A 21312-nucleotide genomic window follows, 5' to 3' on the forward strand; every position below is an offset into this window, starting at 1 on the left:
CAGAAAGCAGAAGCAGTGGAGAAGCTGAGGTCATCTACATCTACTGTATGATATCTCATGGGAGTACGCCAAGGTATGCATCAGGATGTCCCCCAAGCATAAGGGAGAAAAAGTGCAATAGCGGAGGGGTGAGCGGAGTAGATGTAATGGGCGGTCCTCTCCAAAGTCACATAGAGGAGTCAACAAGAGGACACTGTGATATGATAGCCTGGAGGCGGGTTTGGGTGAGGGGGGGGGGACGAAGGTATAGACCAAGCGGACCCGGCAGCCTACAGCTAGCATGGAAGCTGCGGTATCAGCAGGAGCCACTCTTTGGCCTGATGTTCCTTGGGGAGCAGACATGCTGGCAGCAGCAGTAGGTGTAGTTTTCCACAGGGTGCTACTGGTATTCCCCTCACCTTGCTTCACTTATTTTGGAAAAGTGATGAAATGGACAGCCTTGGGGAGGTTTTACTCATTCTTTCTTGCTTGCTTATTTTTGCAGACATACTATGAGGTGAAGACCGTAAAGTATTTTACTTTCCACGATAGCTTTCTGCCACTCACCTGTACAGTCATCCCCATTTTTTTGCAGAAGGTAGGATCAAGCCCTTCAGCAAACATATGCAAGTACTTAACACCAATTTGTCTTTACAGCTTGGATTTCCAAAATTTAGAGAAATAGGACTTGAAAAATGGCACTCACACTTTTGCATTTGACTTGTCCTAAATAACTAGCATCTTAGTGAGGTTAGGCATATATCCGATTTAGCATAGAAAGTCTGGACATATTGAGGAACAAATTTTTGTACGTGTCAACCGTAAAATATAGGTAGTCCCTGGGTTACGACTAGGGTTGGGCATCGAGCATCGATGGGATTCGAGACTAACACGGTTCTCCCAGAATCGTTCGAATTTTATAAAATTTCAATTTCAAGTTTTGATGCCCTGACCCTGCACCGGGAAAAATAGCTGCCGAACACTGCGAAGAAGAAGCCACATGAACACTAGCTCCGTTATGAGCAAATCATATAAAGTGGCTAATTTAGCTTAACACAAAAACGTGTTGCTTTGCTTCACATGGATGACCTACAGATATTGTTTTATCAAGGGTTCCCAACAATCTGTAGTGCGGAGCAGGTTTGTAGCGTCTGTACACCTCAAGGATACTTTTCCAACTAAAGTAAGGTTCTTTTTGCCTGCCTCTTCCTGTAAGTCACCACTAGGGGAAGCTAAGCGCACATAGCAAAACCTGAGAAAAACTGTAGAGTCCGGAGTTACAATAGGGACATCTTGTGGACGGATGAACAAGTACTCAACTTAGGATCAAGAGACAGAACACTCCCGTCGAACATCTGTCACCCCTTAATTACGGCTGCCACTGCCCTCCTGCCGGTGGGGTGGACATCCCCTGGTCTCCGGCGCTCGGCGTAGCACCTGCTCGTGGTGCGGGGTGGGTGCTCGGGAGGCGGGGTGGGCGGTTGCAGGTTCGCCGGGGGTGGTTTGGGGCGGGGTTTGATCGGGACCCTGGCGCTTCTCCCGCCCTGCAGCCAGTGGCTTTGGTGGACGAGGCCACGCCTACGGGAGCCTGCCTCTTAATTCAAGCACTCCTCACTTTTTTTCTTTCACTCTGGCACCTACGTACTCATTCATTTCTCCGGGGAGAGTTGGGACGGGGATCATACAGTCCTGGCCCGGCTACCCCTGATTTTATTGCATCACACACTAAGGATGTGGGATGGATGGGACCTGCGCGGGGGGTGCTCACGGTTACCCCTTCCCGGCAGGCCCCGCCATCCCTGCACGTTTTTTAACACACCACACACATCATAATCCACGGGAGAGCTCTGGCAAAGGGCGGTGGAACGGGCGGCTGGGTAGAAATTCCCTGCAGCGGTCCCACTGCCCCAAGCCGAGCTCACGGGGCTGGGTAATGGCTGCCAGCCGGGAACCTGGCAACCGGAGTAATAGGGTGGTAGGTGGGTCCCACACTTTTTCTCTATGGTGTGGCTCCCGGGGCGTGGCCTCCCCTCTGCCTGGGCTGCCGGCCATGGGAGTGGGGGGAAGTCGGGCCTCCGATCTCGCGTCGCCCCGCAGCTGCTCCTCTGCATTCTCCTGCTTCCGCCTTCCCCTTTCTTCTCTGCCTAGGTATCCGCCCTGCGCTCCACCGCGGGTTCCTGGCTGGACGCCGGTGTATCGGCTGGATGTTGCCTGCTCCGGCGGGGACCTTGCGCCGCCCTGGGCTTGGTGGGCTTCTGGGGGTCCCACGGCGTGCTGTGCCAGTTGGGGGGCTAGGGCTGTGGCTTGTGGGCTGGGCGGGTGGACGGGGGTGGGCATGGGGTTGGTGGTGTGTCCCCTCTTCTCATCCCTGAGGGCCGGTTGATGGGAGCGCGGGAGGCCCAGTAGATCACCCTGGATCCCGGGGGGGGTGACGATGGCTCCTTTGCTGGGCTGCGGGAGGAGGGATGCGCTGCGCCCCCCTCCCCCCCCGCCCCCTATCGCCCGCCTTCCCTTACCGGGCTGGCTGGGTGGGGGTCGTGGCTCTGGGTTGGCCTCTGCGCAGTGTCTCCATTCGTCTGCGTGGCTGTCGCGTGTTTTGTGGTGCTCGCGTGCGGCTGGATGTGATTGGGCGCACTTGGGTGAATGGGTCCCGATGCCGAGACTGGCGCTGGGTTGGCGTATGGTCAGTTGCCAACGGGCATACACTCACAAGGGATTCACACGATTACTGGGTTCTAGATCACAGAGCTGATTTTTGTACACTCTAACCCTCCCAATCACTTAGCTTATTGACTTCCCCTCCCCCTTCCCCTTCTCTCCCAGGTCAACAGGCCCCCCCACATGGTGTCAACCGGAAATACATCTAGCTGACAATAGCACCAACATATTAATAGCTAGTGTATGCGTTCAATGTATTTCTTGTTGTTATTTGTGTTTCTTTTCTTTCTTTTCTTGTGTTTCTTTTCTTTTGTCCCCCCATAACTCCTTCATGTTCATTGTTCTGCCATAATAAACAAGATATGTTGAATGATCACAATGGGAGTAAGTCATATTCTCAATGTGAAACATTAAAACTGTTCATACCAACCGGACACTTAGACTTCCATTCTCTGTGTCAAACAGCTGAACAGGATATGTTAAAAAAATAAATAAATAAAAATAAAGACAATTACTACCAGGTGTGTGTTTTATAGTGGGCAGGGCAGCTTTAAACCAATCATCAGTAATTGGGCACACACCTGACTTAAATTGTTTGGTAAAAATTGGTTTCAAATCTTCTTTAAGTCTCCTTAGGCAGAGGCTTCACTCACTTATTTTCCCCCCTTATGTCATTGTTTGCATGCTATCCTCATTAAAATATGAAAACTAATAAATGTTCAGGTGGTCTTCCCTAGAGCAGACACTTTTTTTGATCTGTGTGATTTTGACAAAGATCAGATCACATTTGATGGTGATTTTATGCAGAAATGTGAGAAATTCCAAAAGGTTCAGATACTTTTTCATACCACTGTACGACCATTATGACTTACATACACGGTCCTAGAACGAATTAACTTCCTATGTAGATGTACAACTGGATTACAGAATTACTTTATTGATACCCACTTCAAGCCCAGCCTTATAACGTTTGAAAACTTCAAGCAAACGTGACACAAATTTTTGTGTACATCTCTACCAGAAGTGATGGCCAATTGCAGGTGACTGCGTGCCGGATCCAGCCTGATCTCGCCAGATTCACATCGCAATCACACTCTCTGAACGTCAGATGCAGTGCTTATTGTTTGGTTAAAGCATTGTGATTGACTGACCAGTCCTTGGTAGTCAGAGCCGGGATTGGCTGCAGTTTATCCATCCTCTATTGAAGCCAGGCTATACAAAATTGATTGACAGATGGTGGATTTAGTTAAGAAGTCATTCAGAAGTTACATTTCAGGTTAGACAATTTTGCAGATCCAATTTTTTTTATTTATCCCACAAGATTGTTTAAGCATCCAGTAAGTCGTGTTTCATTACTCAGACTTGTTTATGACTTGAAGAGGGGTTCTCGTTTGATCATATTTTGTATTCTCCTCACATATGGCAGTAAAATATGATGCACGATTATGAATACCCATTTGGCTAGCCACTCTTAATTCTTAGAACTTATGACGCACAATCATTCAACCCTTGCAGTAACACATTTTAATCAGCAAAGAGGAGCCGTTTAGCTAATGCTGTCACTACTTTTCATTATTTAGCAGAAACACTGATCCGCTGTTACTAATTAACCATGCGTAATGCAGAGTGAGTGGATGGCAATGTGGCATTTTTTGTTTTGTTTTTGCTCTTGATGTGTGCTGTGAACGTTTAGATCAGCATCACAAGAATTAATAGAGTAACTAAAGCCAAAAGGTTCAACCAAAACATCCTTAATTTAGGCATTCAAGGAAACGGCTAAGTCAGCATTGTAAGCCCGGCGGGAACACGGTGTTCTGGATGATGTCACCACCGCACTGAGCATTCAAGTCGAGGCTCTGCTACAGATGTCCAATTCAGCAATTCGCAGCCTGCGCAGTTCCCACACACCGCAGGCAAGGTTACATTTTACACATCCTCTGTAGACACGTTTTAAAGCATCTTTTTTATTGGCATTTCCAAGCAGTCTGCTGTCCTTTGCGAGGTCAAACTGAAATTAATGATGGAGATGACCCTGTTAAATGGACGTCTTAACAGGTGACAGATCAAGTCAGGGAGGACAGATTTTTTTTTAGACAACTCAAAGGGTTTTGAAATGGTCACATTATGTTTACAGATATTCATAGGGGATCAGTGAGAGAATTTAAATGTGGCAAACGAATAGATGATGTATGCTCGGATTTGGGCTGGTGGAGGAAAAGCACAGCCATACCTTTGATTTTGTCTCCACCGAGTGGTTTAAAAGAGAAAGGCAACTATTTTGTTTTTATTTCATTTCATTTGGGAAAAACTAGTCGAGTCGGAATATAAGCAAATTCAGTCATGTTACTTTATAGATTTAATGGAGGGTATAATGATTTTTAAATATGGAACTCTTAATTCATGAAATAAATCTACTATATAGACATTTGATTAAGTCAGTTTTGTCATGCATTCATTTATTCCCTGTACCACTCGTTCCCCCTGTGGTTGAGTATTGCTATTATGTTTACTGTTATTATCTACAAACTAGGTCATAATCATAGGCGGAGTTTGACTTTTCGGGCAGGGGGGGCACAACATGTTGATGGCCCCAAAACACAGTGTCAGCAATAAAATTAACTTACAAGAATATTCATAATAATAAGTTGACAATGAGCGTATCAAATCCATTGAATTTGGTACGCCCGCCGGTGTCGTGCCAATGTAGTTACCCCAGTCAAAAATTGTATCCCCCGGGCTGAGTCATATGGAGGTAGATTTGTGTCTTCATATTTGATCCAAAAAAGTTGATTCAATCAAAAAAAAAAAAAAAAAAAAAAAAAAAAAGTCAATCAAAATATATATTTTCAATTTGAAAAAAAGTCACTTCAATTAAAACAATGTGTTTGAATGCAAAAATAAATTTGAAACTAACTAAGCTATTTTTCTTTGGAATGTAATTTATTTTTTTATTTTATTTTTTTGTGGATTGAAGTCTTTTTGGGGGGGGTTGAAGTAACTTTTTGATCAAAGTAATGTTGTTTTGAGTTTGGGCCACATTTTGGCTAGGACATGTGTGTCTTTATTATGCAATCAAAAAATAAATTGCTTCAAACAAAAAAAATAATATATATATTTTGAAAAGAAAAATCACTTCAATCTAAAATAGAAAAATTTCAATCATAGAAAAAAGTTTTTGATGCGCTTGTCACATGATCTGTTCGAAAAATCATTCGAAAAATCATTTTGAACCATTACAAAAATCTTTTTTTAAATTTTAGTACAAGTTATAGAAATTTTATATTAAAAGACCTCAGTGTTTTCATTTTAATAACATTTGTAAAATTTTCAATCAAAAAATAAACTAGTAGCTCGCCATTGTTGATGTCAATAATTACACAATTCTCATGGTGCTGAACCCCTAAAATCAGTCGCACTCAAGCGCCAGCAGAGAGCGACAAAACTGAGCTGTCATTTTAATCTGTTTGAGCGGGGCATGTGCGTTAATTGCGTCAAATATTTTAACGGGATTAATGAAAAAAATTAATTACGCCCGTTAACGCGATAATTTTGACATCCCTAATAATTATATAAAAATAAATATTACAAATAAAGTTTAATTGGCAGCTATAGTTCATGCCGTATAGAAGCTGAGCAATCAATTGTCCAATTACTTTTGGTAATGTGAGAGGCAATTCATACTTTTTTGCTTTTTATGACATTACTGTTTGTTCATGTGTGAGGAGACTTCTGTATATATACAGTATTTACATATATATGTGTGTGGGGGGTGTGTGCGTATAAATAACTTATCCATTGATGCATGCCTCATTTTTCTCCATTTAGAAACTAGCATGTGCCACAGCATTGTCATCTTTCATGGTTAGAAACATCACACGTTAGATGGCACCTCAATTTGCTGACTGTGCATGTTCCCGTCTTTCCATGCCATGCAATTCTCATATGATTTCAAAGCATTGGATTGCTTACTTAATCACAAGATGAATGTAATATATATATTTTTTCCTTTGCATTCTGAGAGGTCCCACTCTTGGTGCAAATGATCTGTACACGAGTCCCACCACACTTGATCAAGTGGGCCAACCTCCCCATGTCGGGATTTCCCCTTAAAAATTAAAAATAACGGTAACTCAGTGCTTCGTACAGACAATGATGGATGGTGGCAGTGGTTCATAACCAATTGCACTCCCACAATACGTACCGGACGTGGGAAAATGTGAAGTGAAATGCTGGGGGTACGAAATAGACACACTTGTACTTCTAACAGCATTAAGATGTTGCAACAGCATGTTATTTGCGTGATGTCACCAAAAGCTCAACTTTTAAGTGCGTAGGACAGGATTAAAAAAAAAAGTGAATTACAATCATATTTGGTGATGGTTTGACTATGTACAACAATTTGGCAAAGCGTAGATGACGAGAAATTAGTCTTTTAATCCGCCGTTTAGCCACGCCTACCATTATAAGGCTCTGGCGTCCTCAACATGAGGATGATGTCGGAAGGGTCATGGTTTCATCTGATTTAGAATTCAGCCCATTGAGGGGGAATTATTCAGAACGAGGAAAATGCGACAAAGAGAGCCGCAAAATGTCATTGTTTTAGTCTCTCTACTCCAATATTTTTACAGGATATTTTTTTTATCGAAGTATTTTCCCCAATAGCTAAATAAATGGTATGGTCATAACAAATAACAGTTTTGTGCAAAATGGAATATGAAATAATAAAAATGCATTTATCCAGTACGACACGGCAAAATTACTCCATAATGGTCAAAACTGTCCACTTCTTGCACCTCCCGAACGATATTTTATGCCACCGTAGTTAGTCAGGCTTTTGTCATTTCCCTGCCCCGGCTCCGGAGAATGTAAACAAACCAAAAGGCGTGACAGCTAGCCGACATGCTAACCCAAACCGAGTGACCTCTCAAAAGTCTTATTTTTGTTTTTTGAAGTGAAAAATCACACAAAACTAGCCCGGAAAAGAACACTGCCCCCACAGTCAAACATGGCGGAGGTTCCCTGATATTTTGGGGTTGCTTTGCTACTTCTGGCACTGGACTGCTTGACCATGTGCATGGAAATATGAAGTCTGAAGACTACAAATAAATTTTGCAGCATGATGAAGGGTGCAGTGTGAGAAAGCTGGGTCTCCCTCAGAGGTCATGGGTCTTCCAGCAGGACAATGACCCAAAACACACATCAAAAAGTACTAGAAAACTTCTAAAGTGGCCAGACCTGAATCCCAAAGAACATCTGTGGAGAGATCTGACAATGTCAACAATCTCAGAGACCTAGAGCAGTTGGCCAAAGAAGAATGGTCTAAAATTCCAGCAGATCATTGAAAGAATCTCATTGATTTATTCTGGCTAATGGTTGTGCTACCAAGTATTAGGCTGAGGGTGCCAATACTTTTGTCTGGCCCATTTTTGGAGTTTTGTGTAAAATGATAATGATTTTTTTTTCATTCTCTTTTGTGTTTTTTCATTGCAAGCAAAATAAATGAAGATATTACTGCCAAAGCATTTGTAATCACAATCATTTGTGGGGAAAAAAATAGCATTATCTGACAGAATTGCAGGGGTTCCAATACGTTTGGCCATTAGTGTATATGTTATGAAAATATTTTACGAAGGTTGAAATGTTACCTAGTGTTTCTTTAAGACCGGGTAGGGCAAATGAAAGGTTCGCTCGTTTGAAAACAGAGCAGTCACTCTTTCCGATATTCAGGTCATTTACAATAAGTTGTGAAAAGCCACTGTTATATTTTTAATACATATAAAAATAGCTGATAAACTAATAAAAAAAATAAATAAATAAAAATTCTATATGAGGGATTCACTTTGAATCTGTGACACTGTTCATACCATACATTTTTGCTTTTTAGTGTTTCAATCTTACTACTAAGGTAACAGGAGATTGCACAAACAGTGGCGTCTAATTAGTTTGTGTCAGACAATTCTTGGTCAATTAAATGCATAATTCATCTCAGCATTAATTATTCATTTCTTAAGGGAGCGGTGCTGTGCTTTATTAAGACAGCATCATGCATATTCAAATGATTTTTTTCTTTGAGAGGTCAGTAGGATACCTCAGCCGGGACACCGACGCTAAAAACAACAGCACCAGCAGTCAGAGATATAAAGATGAATTAATATTAATGTCAAAACTCAGCAAAAGACCATCTTAAAGTATAAAATGCCACATCACCGAAAGTTTGTGACCTCTTGTTTTTTTTCACTCTGCTTCTGTTAGACTGTTGGAGATTCAACTGTTTGTGTATTATTAATCTTCAAATTACTGTACTATTGTTTATGTCTACTGTGCATTTTCAAAACAAGCACAAGTATGCTACTACAGGCCCAAGGCTGCCCTCTACTGGCTAACTCTTAAACTACAGGCAAAATAAGTCCACAGTTATTTAATCAGACCTTTTTTTTTGTTTGTTTTTTGTTTAATTGGTTCGTAGGATCCATATTACGGAGCCTCTAAAGGAACATCAAAAGAAATAAAAATAAATTTAAGCAATGTGGTGGACCAGAAATATCTGGTAAGCATTGGCATTATATAGCAATTAAGCTAGCGGACTTTTGCTATGCTAGTTAGCCAATTGTTGCATCTTTACAATCAGAGGCGTCGCGTCCCATTAGACAAACCAGTCAATTGCCTAGGGCGCCCAGCCAGCAGGGGCCCCCAGAGGGCCAACAGATTTAGCACACGCAGCTTTACTACACTGTCGCAGCGACAAGTGCAGCATTGCCAATGAAAGGCTTGTGTCTGAGTTCCCTGAAGGGGCCCCTTCACTCGCGCTACACCCCCCCCCCCCCCCCACGTGACTCAAGTGAGAGTGAGCGGCGATTTTTTAAATTGGTATATATCCAAAATGAAGATATGTTATCCTTCTGGAAGCGACAAAAGACAGAAAAATGAAGCAAAAGAGGAGAAAAGGAAGCAAGACAGCGGTGAGTGTACTACGTTACTGTAGTTTTATGTCCTAATGTAGTAGAAGCCGGGCACTTTGAGTGTCCTAAAAAGCGCTCTATGAGACCCAGGCGTTATTATACTTTTATTAAATATGCTATTGCTCCGAGCCCAACTGTCCCCCTTACTTGCACACGCTCGAAGGGCCCCATGTTGCTTGTTGTCTGGGGCCCCCGGGGACCCTTGCTTCACCTCTGGTTACAATAACATATCGCACAAATGCTATTTTTATACCGCAAGGCTGCGTGACGTCACAATCGTAAACTGGGATGGGGTCAACATGGAAGCACGCTCGCATACAACCCATGCTACTACTGCTTGTTTTCTGCCTGTAATCTTTCAAAAAAACAACATGCCGAGTAAACACTGCTGCTATGGAACTTGACTCTAGACATTACGACATATGAAGGATGTTTTCTTCATACATATCCCGAGGCCAAAAACTCGAAAAAATGTGAAGAATGGATCATCTTGTGCAGACGTCAAAAGACCAGTTTAACGCCAGTAAGGTGACGCCATTCACCTTCATATGCAGTAAACATTTTGTTGGGGGCCATGGACCTACAGAGAACGAGCAGGTAAGCCATTCCGATATTTTTTTTACCTATTTTTTTGGCGTGGCGTTTTGCCGTGCAGCCTCTGTCTGACAATGAATGACCTATAAAAAATGAAAATGGTATCTGACAGCCACTGTTACCTTTTCTGTTGTAAATAACAACTTAAGTAAGGGGGAAGTGTAAATAAATTATAGAATTAAGATTTGTTATTAATGAAAAAATGAAGTGTTCGTTGACTGTAGCTGAGTAGCATTTGCGATCGCTAGACAAAAATAGCAATGTAAATTGCCCCCATGAAAAGTCAGAAACGTAAGAAAACCAGAGGATATAATATATAAGAAAGACACGGCATTTGGTGGTAGAGGATAGATTGTTGAAACAGGAGAATGTCATTGTCCGGTCGGCTCTTTTTCAGCCCTCGACACTCATGCCATCTCTTTAACTGAACATTTGTATGTTCTTCCACATCTTTACCAGTGAATTTGGCCCCAGGGACATCATTTTCAGACAGAATTGGTAGGTTTAGCTCAGTAAACATCTCATTCGTGCAATATTTACATGCATGTAGCATGAGGGACAAACACGAGCTTGACCCGCCTAGCAACAGTTGCTAACATCATGAATATTGATGAGCAAAAGTAACGTGATAAGCCATTGGCTAACTTGCATAACAAAAATCCGCTAGCATAAATGCTACATAATGCTAAAGTTGACAACAATTGACTAACTTGCATAGCAAAAGACTGCTAGCTTAAATGTTACATTGAAGCGGTATGCTTGTTAAGAGTCTTTATTGCTAGCTCTGCTGCCCTCTGTGAACTCTCGTACACTCTCTCTAATGAACCGGAACGCGCGCGGCTCTTTATATTGTCTGTCACATGACTGTGACGCAGCCGGTAACGCGCACGGCCAATCAGACACACAAGTACGGTGGGTGAATTATGACAAACAAAGGTTCACCACAACATAATGCTAATGTTTACAACAATTGGCCAACTTGCATAGCAAATGTCCATTATATAATGCTAATGTTTACAAAAACTGGCTAACTTGCGTAGCAAAAGTCCGCTAAGCTTAAATGTTATATAGTGCTAACTTATACCAGGTAGTTTCTGGTGTGCACCAAATGTTTATTTTATCCGGAGAACCTTAACTCATTTGCTCCCAAAAATGTGTAGTTTCTATTTTTAATTGTTTCGGTGTCCTGAAGACGCATTTATACGTCTCTTATGTTTTTTTATTTTTTTTTCAAAAAAAAGACATATCTGGCTTCTGATTCAATTGAAGTCAAAAGCACAAAGCAGAAAATCAGTTTTAAAGCAATAAACCTGCCCACTGGAGGGCAGGAGCACATTTGGTAAGACCCGCAACCCTAGTCAATGGCAACGAGAGGCCAAGCTGCAAAGCCGGATCACTGGCGGAAGACGACCAAGCAGAACAACCGATAGGACGCCCGGGACGCCAGGCGTTGGACGACTGAGACCACTAAATGCCGTTAAGCCCGTTCTGCTCGCGAGCAGAGCCCGCAGAGACTCAAAGGAATTCATCTTTTTGAGACAGTCAACGATGAGGGAAAAGTTTAACCAATGGCGCGGCCACAATACCTTTCAGTTAGTAAGTTGTAAATAAATTGTTACTTGGCTATCAAAAGCTCTGTTTGTCTCGTTGTTGGTGATATTTTGTAAAAGGAAAACAATATTAAGATGTTTGGGATGTCACGAAAGCAAAAAATAGCTGTGTTAAAGTCAAAGTTATGTTTGAAATGTATGCGTTTACAAAAAGCTAACATTCTCCGTTTTTTCATCAGAAATTGGAAAATTGCTCAAACTAAGTTATTTTCTAATGCTGATTTGTAAAGAATGGAAAAAGATATGAACTTACTTTTTTTTTTGTCTGCTGAAAGAAGAGAGTCTAATCTTTCTTTTGGTGGGTTCCATGTTTATATAGCAATAGAACAGAATTTTCTTTGGGCCATGCAAAATCAGTCAAAATACAGTGAAACGGCCGGGAGTGAAGGGCCTTGCTCTGGTGAAAATGGCTGGGAGTGAATCAGTTAAAGTTGTTACATTTATCATTATGAAAGCATCTAGTAGGGCGTCACAATACAATTACACAAAACACGTTAAGTGAACAAACGCAAAAATCGGTATCATTTTTCAGAGATTGATGATATTGGTTATCGGTCAAAAAGTCATTATCGGACAACTCTACAAAAAAATGCTTTTAAATCAGATTGTTTCTGGTGCACACCAGAAACTATCTGGTAAAAATTAGCGTTACATAGCATTTAAACTAGCGGACTTTGCTATGCAAGTTAGCAAATTTTTACATTGCTGCAAATCAAACTGCATCCCTGTCAAATTCACATATAAAATACATTGTTGGGTGACATGCAACATCAGTCCACTCTCCAGAGGCCACCATCTCCGCACAGTCCTCATCGTCATAAGCGTTATTGGGCTCTCCTTTTCTCCATTTGCTGAATGTGGACATGGGAGAGCGGTCCACATAGGTGAAAACTCCTTCCACATCCTGGTCGTGAACACCGATGTAGACTCTGCTTAAACCTGCTTCTGTGATGTAGCTCGCCAAGGCCGTGTTTGCGACGTCATCCTTCGGCATGGCCAGGTGCCCTCCCCTCGCCTGGCAGTAACGGTCGGCGTCAGAGTAGCGTTTCTCCTCCTTCACCAGGAGATACACCATACTGTCTGTTTCTTTTATGCCGGCGATTGCTGCGGGGGAGGGCAGTGCTGAAAAATGACCACTTGTATTTCTATAAATTTCATATTTGACATGGCCTGCAGGTATTTGAGCTTTAATGGAAACTTTAAAGACACACTCACGCATAAAAAATTCTAATCAAATATTCCTACCGTTCTTGATAAATTTCAGTTCAGAAGATAGCTGGTCCACCACAATGTCCATTTCACCAATCATCTTTCTTATTGGTGAGCATTCACATGGAACACCTGATGAGCCCAGGAATATTCATTAATCCTCCATTACGCTTATCCTTATGTTGCCAAATTGTTAGAGTTGTCCAATAATATCGGGTAGCCGATAATATTGCCCGATAAAAGCATTTTAAAATGATAACGGAAAATATCGACATCAGTATTTTATTTATCGATATTGGGCCAATACGCATGTTGCCTTCAAAGTAAATGGAGAATCCTTCTGCTTTCTGCCATTGTATGGAGTTTGTCACAGGTTAGCACAACAGTAATGTTTATTAACCATTAGATGTCTCCAAATTGAGATGCTTGGGATTTGTTCTGAGAGGAGACCATTTGCATTCATAGTGAAAAAAAAAGAACAATAAATGATTGAAAAATGATTAGTTATAAACTAGGGCTGTCAAAATTATTGCGTAAACGGGTGGTATTTTTTTAAATTTAATTAATCACGTTAAACTATTTGACGCAATTAACGCACATGCTCCGCTCAAACAGATTAAAATGACAGCACAGTGTCACAATGTCCACTTGTTACATGTGTTTTTTGGAGTTTTGTCGCCCTCTGTTGGCGCTTGGGTGCGACTGATTTTATGGGCTTAAGCACCCATGAGCATTGTGTAATAATTGACATCAACAATGGCAGGCTACTAGTTTATTTTTTGATTGAAAATTTGACAAATTTTATTAAAACAAAAACATTAAGAGGGGTTTTAATATAAAATTACTATAACTTGTACTCAAATTTATCTTTTAAGAACCACAAGTCTTTCTATCTGTGGATCCCTTTAAAAGAAAGGATGTTAATAATGTTAACGCCATCTTGAGGATTTATTGTTATAGTAAACAAATACAGTATGTACAGTATGTTGAATGTTTATGTCCATCTTGTGTCTTATCTTTCCGTTCCAACAATAATTTACGGAAAAATATGACATATTTTATAGATGGTTTGAATTGCGATTAATTATGATTAATTAATGTTTAAGCTGTAATTAACTCGATCAAAAATTTTAATTGTTTGACAGCTCTATTATAAACTCATTACATATAACTACAGTTACCAAATAGTTACTAAGAAAACTAGAAAAGTAATAAAAAAAATTTAAAATCTGTGCAAAATGCATCTGCCTGGCTGAATATGTAATGCTTCGGTTGCCCCCTAGTGGCTCTTTGGGCAAACTAATGTAAACGTGATTTAATTGTGAATGACTCCTTTCATTAAATTATGGAAATTTGGGCTTTTTTAATTTATATTATTTAAATGGGGACATTTATTTTCGTTCAACTTCAGTCGAAGTTGTTGTTTTTCATAAAATGTTTATTTTACTTGGAAAACCTTAAAGTTGTTACATTTATCATGATTAAAAAAAATCTTGCGTGGCATCAAAATACTATTAGCAGGTTAGCAAGTATCGACAGCATATATCGGTATCGGATATTTAGAGTTGGATAATATCGGGATATGGCTATCGGTTAAAAAGTCATTATCGGACAACTCTACGAAATGCTTTTAAATATTTAGCTTTAAAAACTGGATGCTGGTTAAATACAATACTACATGATACCTGGCTCTCCATCCGGGCCTCGCGGTCCATGCTCCCCCATGTCTCCCTTTATGCCTGTGAAGAAATGTTGTTGTTCAGCAAGACTTCAATGAATTTTGATGACTTCACCTAGTGGAATATTTAAAGTTTGGACATTTCCTGATTACTTTCTGTTGATTTGGGGTCACTTCCTGTTGGTTTTGGGGCATTTTTGGGTCACTTGTTAACTCATAGGCTGCCATTGACGGTGCTACACGTCCAGCCATTTTGCTGGGAGGTGTCGAATGAATGAATTTAACTGTGGACACGAAAGTGAGCTAAGTGAAGTAGTGTACACATTCAATCACACACATCTACGGTTTAACGGGGCCAAGCTCAAAATAAAAGCATGTGATTTTGTATGTGCAGTGTGAATGGGCTACAATGTGCCTGTCAGGCTGGCCGGAGTGGCTTCCGGCACGCGGGCTTTACATTTGACACTGCTGACTTAGGCTACGTCTACATTCGGGCGGATAATTTTTTGTTCAATTTGGACAATATTTTATGAGCACTTTCATATTAGACCAAGAGGACCAGGGTCCGGTTGGAGAGCTACCTCGCAACAACACTTGCAAAGTTGATACTGATGATGATGACAATAAACAACAACAACAAGGTTCAGTATTTATAGACTGCGGCAACTGAATTTTCCGAATAGCGCCACCTGGACGAAAGGTGCGCTCATTGATTAGACAAATTTAGAAGAGGAAATATCTCCCTACTAGGAGGGGGAAGTATCCTGAAGCGTCACGGCAGCTGCACGTAATGTAGCATCAGCGTGCCCTGGTCCGCTTGCATTCACAAATGAAGCAGGGTGCGCTTAGACCTACGATTTTGCAGCAGGGCCGAGAACCAAAATTGGTATTTGCCATGTGGCAAAATGAATTTTACCATGTGGCAGTTTTTTTGTCATGTGGCAAAAAAATGTTTGCCATGTGACAAAATGGATTTTGCCATGTGGGAAAATTGATTTTGCTATGTGGCAAAAAAAAAATTGCCATGTGGCAAAATGCCAATGCGCTCTAATGTAAAGTGTATGGTCAAAAATCACAGCCACACGTTTTCTGCCATTTAAAATGATTGGAAAATTTGGACGTGCATAGCCGTCAGTGGCATGGACGTGCATGGCCTGCGAAACTGCCATATACCCCCCAAAAATGCCATATAACCACCCCCCCCCCCAAAAAAAAATGCCACAAACCGAAATCTATTTTGCCACATACCAAAAAAAATACCTAATGGCAAAATCAATTTTGCCACATGGCAAAGAAAAAAATGCCACATGGCAAAATCCATTTTGCCACACGGCAAAAAAAAAAAAAAAAACACATGGCAAAGAAAACATCCCACATGGCGAAATCTATTTTCCATATGGCAAAAAAATACCACATGGCAATTTCCATTTTGCCTCATGGCAAAAAAAAATAAAAAATCCACATGGCAAAAAGAAATGCCACATGGCAAAATCCATTTTGCCACATGGCAGAAAAATGCCACATGGCTAAATCTATTATGCCACATGGCAAAGAAAAAATGACACATGGCAAAATCCATTTTGCCACAGGCCAAAAAAAAAATGCCACATGGCAAAATCCATTTTGCCACATGCCAAAAAAATGCCACATGGCAAATACCACTTTTGGTTGTCGCCGTCTCTCCGATTTTGAGCGGACCAGAGTTTAGATGCGTGTTCACGTTTACAAAACGAAGTGGACTGTCTGAGAAAAAGAACTGTGATCCATTTAAAACGGACCAAACAGTGCTCGTGTGTCTTGTTTTTCAATTCAGATGTTATGGACAGTCCACGAAAGGTTTTATACTGACCTTTCATTCCACTTGGACCCACTTTTCCATGGTGTCCCATAATGCCTTTTTGTCCTTTAACCCCAGGTTGACCTGTAACATATGGTTGATGGGCGTATGTATAAAATGAAGGGAATAGTATCTTTTCTCATATTTATCGATTGACTGTTTATATTACTCTAACACACTTAATATAATCAATGAAGGTAATAGAATCTTTAACACACTTAATATTATCAATCAGGGAATACTATCTTTACTCGTATTCATTGTTTGACTGTTTGTAGTACTCGAACACCCAAGATAAAATAAATAGCACTTATACCATAGTTTAAGGAAACAAGCAGAACATAGAGCATAAGAGATACATGGCGCCTTCTTATCACGGAAGCCCAACGTGTGCGTCATGCAACTGACTGAGCAAGATTGACGGGAACGAAGCAAGACTTCTACAAGTCCACGTCCGCACCACCAACTCTTGCAATCAGTTCTTCCGGACATTCCAGAACAACTGACGGGACGTCCTGTCCCAACAAAAGGAACGCCGGAGAACGCCCGATATCCAACTGATAACACGACTGATAAGACTCCCAAGAGCCCCTTTGACGCTGAAATGGCAAAATCCACAACCTTCGTTGCCCTGACAACAGTAACTCCGGAATCCTCCAGTCCAATCAACAAACAGACAATAATCCTAAACAACGCCTAAGCACACTCTCCCTCTGCCCACAGCCCGCCCCGCGAGAGCCTTCCAAAAGACTGAATGTTTAACTAATTGTTGTCATTTTTCTCGTGAACCTTTTGCTGACTTGTGATACGGTGACCTTGGAACGAGTCTGCCTCCTCGCCTGAGTCTGTTTCTGTTTCGCCTTGCTGTTTGATCACTGTTGACCTGAATAAATTGTCAACTTCTGCTTTGAAAACTTTTTCCAGCTTTCAAAATGGAGTCGGTACAAGGGGTTAAGACTGACGTGAACCCGCAGAGTTTGGCCAGCCGAACCGCCGGACCCGCACTGGGGCGAATCCAATGACTGTGGCCGGCGAGATCCCGGCAATCCGGCCAAAAGGTCAGATTCCTTAAAAAAGTACAGTATTACAACATAATCTTTATCCTATGCAGAATATCACATCTAATTAAATTAAATGTCATGCAAACTAAACACCTCTATACCTGGAATGAAGACACGCTATAAAACGAGTATAACAAACTTGAACACAGTCCATCCAGATTTCATTAAAATTAGGGCTGTCAAATGATTAAACATTTTAATCGAGTTAATTACAGCTTAAAAATTAATTAATCGTTATTAATCACAATTCAAACCATCTATAAAATAAGCCATATTTTTCTGTAAATTATTGTTGGAATGGAAAGATAAGACAGAAGACGGATATATAAATTCAACATACTGTACATAAGTACTGTATTTGTTTATTATAACAATAAATCAACAAGATGGCATTAACATTAACATTCTGTTAAAGCGAGCCATGGATAGAAAGACGTGTAGTTCTTAAAAGTTAAATGTTAGAACAAGTTATAGAAATTTTGTATTAAAACCCCTCTTAATGTTATTGTTTTAATAGAATTTGTAAAATTTTCAATCAAAAAATAAACTAGTAGCTCGCCATTGTTGATGTCAATAATTACACAATGCTCATTGTGCTTAAACCCATAAATTCAGTCGCACCAAAGTGCCAGCAGAGGGAGACAAAAAACACAAGTAACAAGTGCACGTGACACTGTGCTATCATTTTAATCTGTTTGAGAGTGTCAAGTATTTTAACGTGATTACCATAATTTTCACATTATAAGGCGCACCTGACTATAAGCCGCCACCCACCAAATTTGGCACGAAAACTGCATTTTTTCATAGATAAGCCGCACTGGACTATAAGCCGCAGCTGTCCTCAGTGTGTTATGGGATATTTACACCAAAAGATATTAACCGGTAACACTATTTGACAGCGGCATCATATGACTGTCGTAAGACCAAATGAACCACCATGAAGCTTTGAACCAAATGGCTGCAATGCTTTATTGCTTCAAGATGCTTCATATGGCCATCACTGCTCCCTTGGGGTAGACAGTCAACCTCTGCTGCCATCTGCTGTCAACACTGTTGTTGTCCAACGTGCCTCCTAGAATGCATTGCAGCGCTATAGATGTAAATAACAATCAAAATTCGTGTTATGTGGTAATTATTTTTTCAGTTACTGTTCCGCTTGTTTCATTAACTGCTAGTTATAGTATTTGGTAACACTTTATTTGACAGTGGTGCCATAAGACTGTCATTAGACAATCATAATTATGACATGAAGCTGTCATGAGCATTTATGAATGCTTATAACAGACGTCATTTAGTGTTATCCGGCAAATTATTTCACTTTTGAATGGATGTAAAAGAGCCAAGCTGGACATAAATGGGGTTAGTGACATAATTTGCTGGATGACACAAGCATTCAGTAATGCCCATGATAGTGTCGTGTCATAATTATGACAGTCTTATGACGCCGCTGTCAAATGAAGTGTTACCTATTAACCCAAATAAATCAACAAATAAGCTGGACTGGACTGTAAGCCGCATGATTTAAAATGAAGGGAAAAAGTAGCGGCTTATGGTCCGAAAATTACGGTCATTAAAACAATTAATTACCGCCCGTTAACGCGATAATTTTGACAGCCCTAGTTCAAATCTGCAGTAAACATGTCTTCTGCTTGACTTTGTGCGAGTCATTACTCATCCAAATGTAAACACTTGACTGGCTCCGATTAGCTCGAGACGCAGCACATCAGTAACCCGAGCAATGTCATCTTTAGCACATTTGTTTTAAAATTTTGCATGAAATACAGTATGAATACATGTTTGTTAAAATAAAAATAGGTCTAATTTTACCCATTTCGCCTGGTGGGCCCACTCTTCCTGGTCTCCCTGGAGCTCCCTTTAATCCTTTCTCCCCTGGTTCTCCTTTAATGAAAAATGACACACTATGATGAAAACTTAAATGTGTCCACTGTCCAGTCTTCTAAACAATATACCTTTCAGGCCAGGTACAAGGATCTGAACAGTGCAAGGATCCCCTGTCAAGTGTTGTCCTTCTGTTGTATGTAATGTCAACAAAGTCACGACATATATGACAAGGAACCATCGTATGTTCTTCTGCCCTTTCGTCATAGTAATAAACTGTACAAGTGGAAAGATTTGTGTTAAAACAGTAAAAATTCTTCATGTTAACAAAAAAATATATACTCATATTAAATGGAGAATAAGCTTTGGCAATGTACTTACTGTAAATCTCTGAAATGATGTAACATAAAACGTAATGGAATCTGCCTTTGTTATGCAAACAAGCACAAGTTACTTACCATAATTTCCGCACTATAAGGCGCACATGATTATAAGCCGCCACCCACCAAATTTGGCATGAAACTGCATTTTTTTTCATAGATAAGCCGCACTGGACTATAAGCCGCAGCTGTCCTCAGCGTATTATGGGATATTTACACCAAAAGATATTAACCGGTAACACTATTTGACAGTGACGTCATATGACTGTCATAAGACCAAACGAACCACTGTGAAGCTTTGAACCAATTGGCTTCATTTGGCCATCACTGCTCCCTTGTGGGAGACAGTCAACCTCTGCTGCCACCTGCTGTCAACACTGTCGTTGTCCGACATGCCTCCTAGATTGCATTACAGCGCTACAGATGTAAATAACAATCAAAATTCATGTTCTGTGGTAATTATTTCTTCATTTACTGTTCCGTTTGTTTCATTAACTGCAAGTTTTTGTATTTGGTAACACTTTATTTGACAGTGGTGCCATAAGACTGTCATTAGACAATCATAATTATGACATGAAACTGTCATGAGCATTTATGAATGCTTATAACAGACGTCATTTAGTGTTATCCGGCAAATTATTTGACTATTGAATGGATGTAAAAGATCCGAGCTGGACATAAATGGGTTTAGTGACATAATTTGCTGGATGACACCTAATTACATAAGCATTCATTATTGCCCATGATAGTGTCATGTCATAATTATGACATTCTTATGACAGTCTAATGACGCCGCTGTCAAATGAAATGTTACCTATTAACCCAAATAAATCAACAAATAAGCCGCACTGGACCATAAGCCGCATGATTCAAAATGAAGGAAAAAAGTAGTGGCTTATAGTCCGAAAATTATGGTAATTAATCCAACCAATAGGTTAGAACAACAAAAATAGATACACAAGTAGAAGTACAATGAAGTTACGTAACAGGCTCTGACTATAGTGTTCTTTATTATTAGTAAATTCTTTTTACAACAACATTTTACTGCTCCTATAACAAAGGTTAATCAAATGACAAAAATAATAATTGTTCATGCAGTTCAAATACTAAAATTGTAAATAATATATTCAATACACTAGATTAAATATCAAGAAAATAATAGGATTCTATCTTGTTTCAATCAGCAAAAACTACAGTTTATCATTTTAACATTACACAACTCACCTTAGGGTGTATTTTAATTTCCCAGTCAAAAAAGGAGAGCGTACAAGCAGCTTGGCTGAGAATTCGTTTCTAACACAAGTGTTGAGGAATGTTAGTGTTTGGACATTCATAAACACAGATAATGCAGAGCTCTGAAGATAATTGGCTGGGAAAGTTGCTTAGTGATTGAAAAGAAATGTGTAGGGAGGGAAGTGAATAATCGTTAGTTTTAAAGTAACAACAAATAAATAGTCAAGATGGTGACTGTATGTGGTCATCCAGTGACGGTAATAAGATATGGTCTA

At 40.4% G+C, this 21312-nt stretch overlaps 1 protein-coding gene across 3 annotated transcripts; it reads right to left on the minus strand.

Moving 5' to 3' along the window:
- Positions 1-9892: 9892 nt before the first annotated feature.
- Positions 9893-21088, minus strand: colec11 (collectin sub-family member 11). Of its 3 annotated transcripts, none has more exons than XM_057859701.1 (7): positions 21029-21088; positions 19556-19700; positions 19413-19484; positions 16537-16608; positions 14695-14748; positions 13046-13141; positions 9893-12904 (listed from the first exon to the last, which is right to left on the minus strand). In XM_057859701.1, the coding sequence occupies exons 2-7, from the start codon at positions 19689-19691 to the stop codon at positions 12513-12515; spliced, it is 822 nt and encodes a 273-aa protein (XP_057715684.1). In that variant the 5' UTR covers positions 19692-19700; positions 21029-21088; the 3' UTR covers positions 9893-12512. The 3 variants fall into 3 exon arrangements, with proteins under 3 accessions (XP_057715684.1, XP_057715682.1, XP_057715683.1); XM_057859699.1 differs by having other exon boundaries at positions 9893-12922; XM_057859700.1 differs by lacking the exon at positions 21029-21088 and adding an exon at positions 19806-19821 and having other exon boundaries at positions 9893-12922.
- Between the last annotated feature and the right edge of the window lie 224 nt (positions 21089-21312).

This window comes from Corythoichthys intestinalis, chromosome 15 (genome assembly GCF_030265065.1).
Source record: "Corythoichthys intestinalis isolate RoL2023-P3 chromosome 15, ASM3026506v1, whole genome shotgun sequence".
NCBI lineage: Eukaryota > Metazoa > Chordata > Actinopteri > Syngnathiformes > Syngnathidae > Corythoichthys > Corythoichthys intestinalis.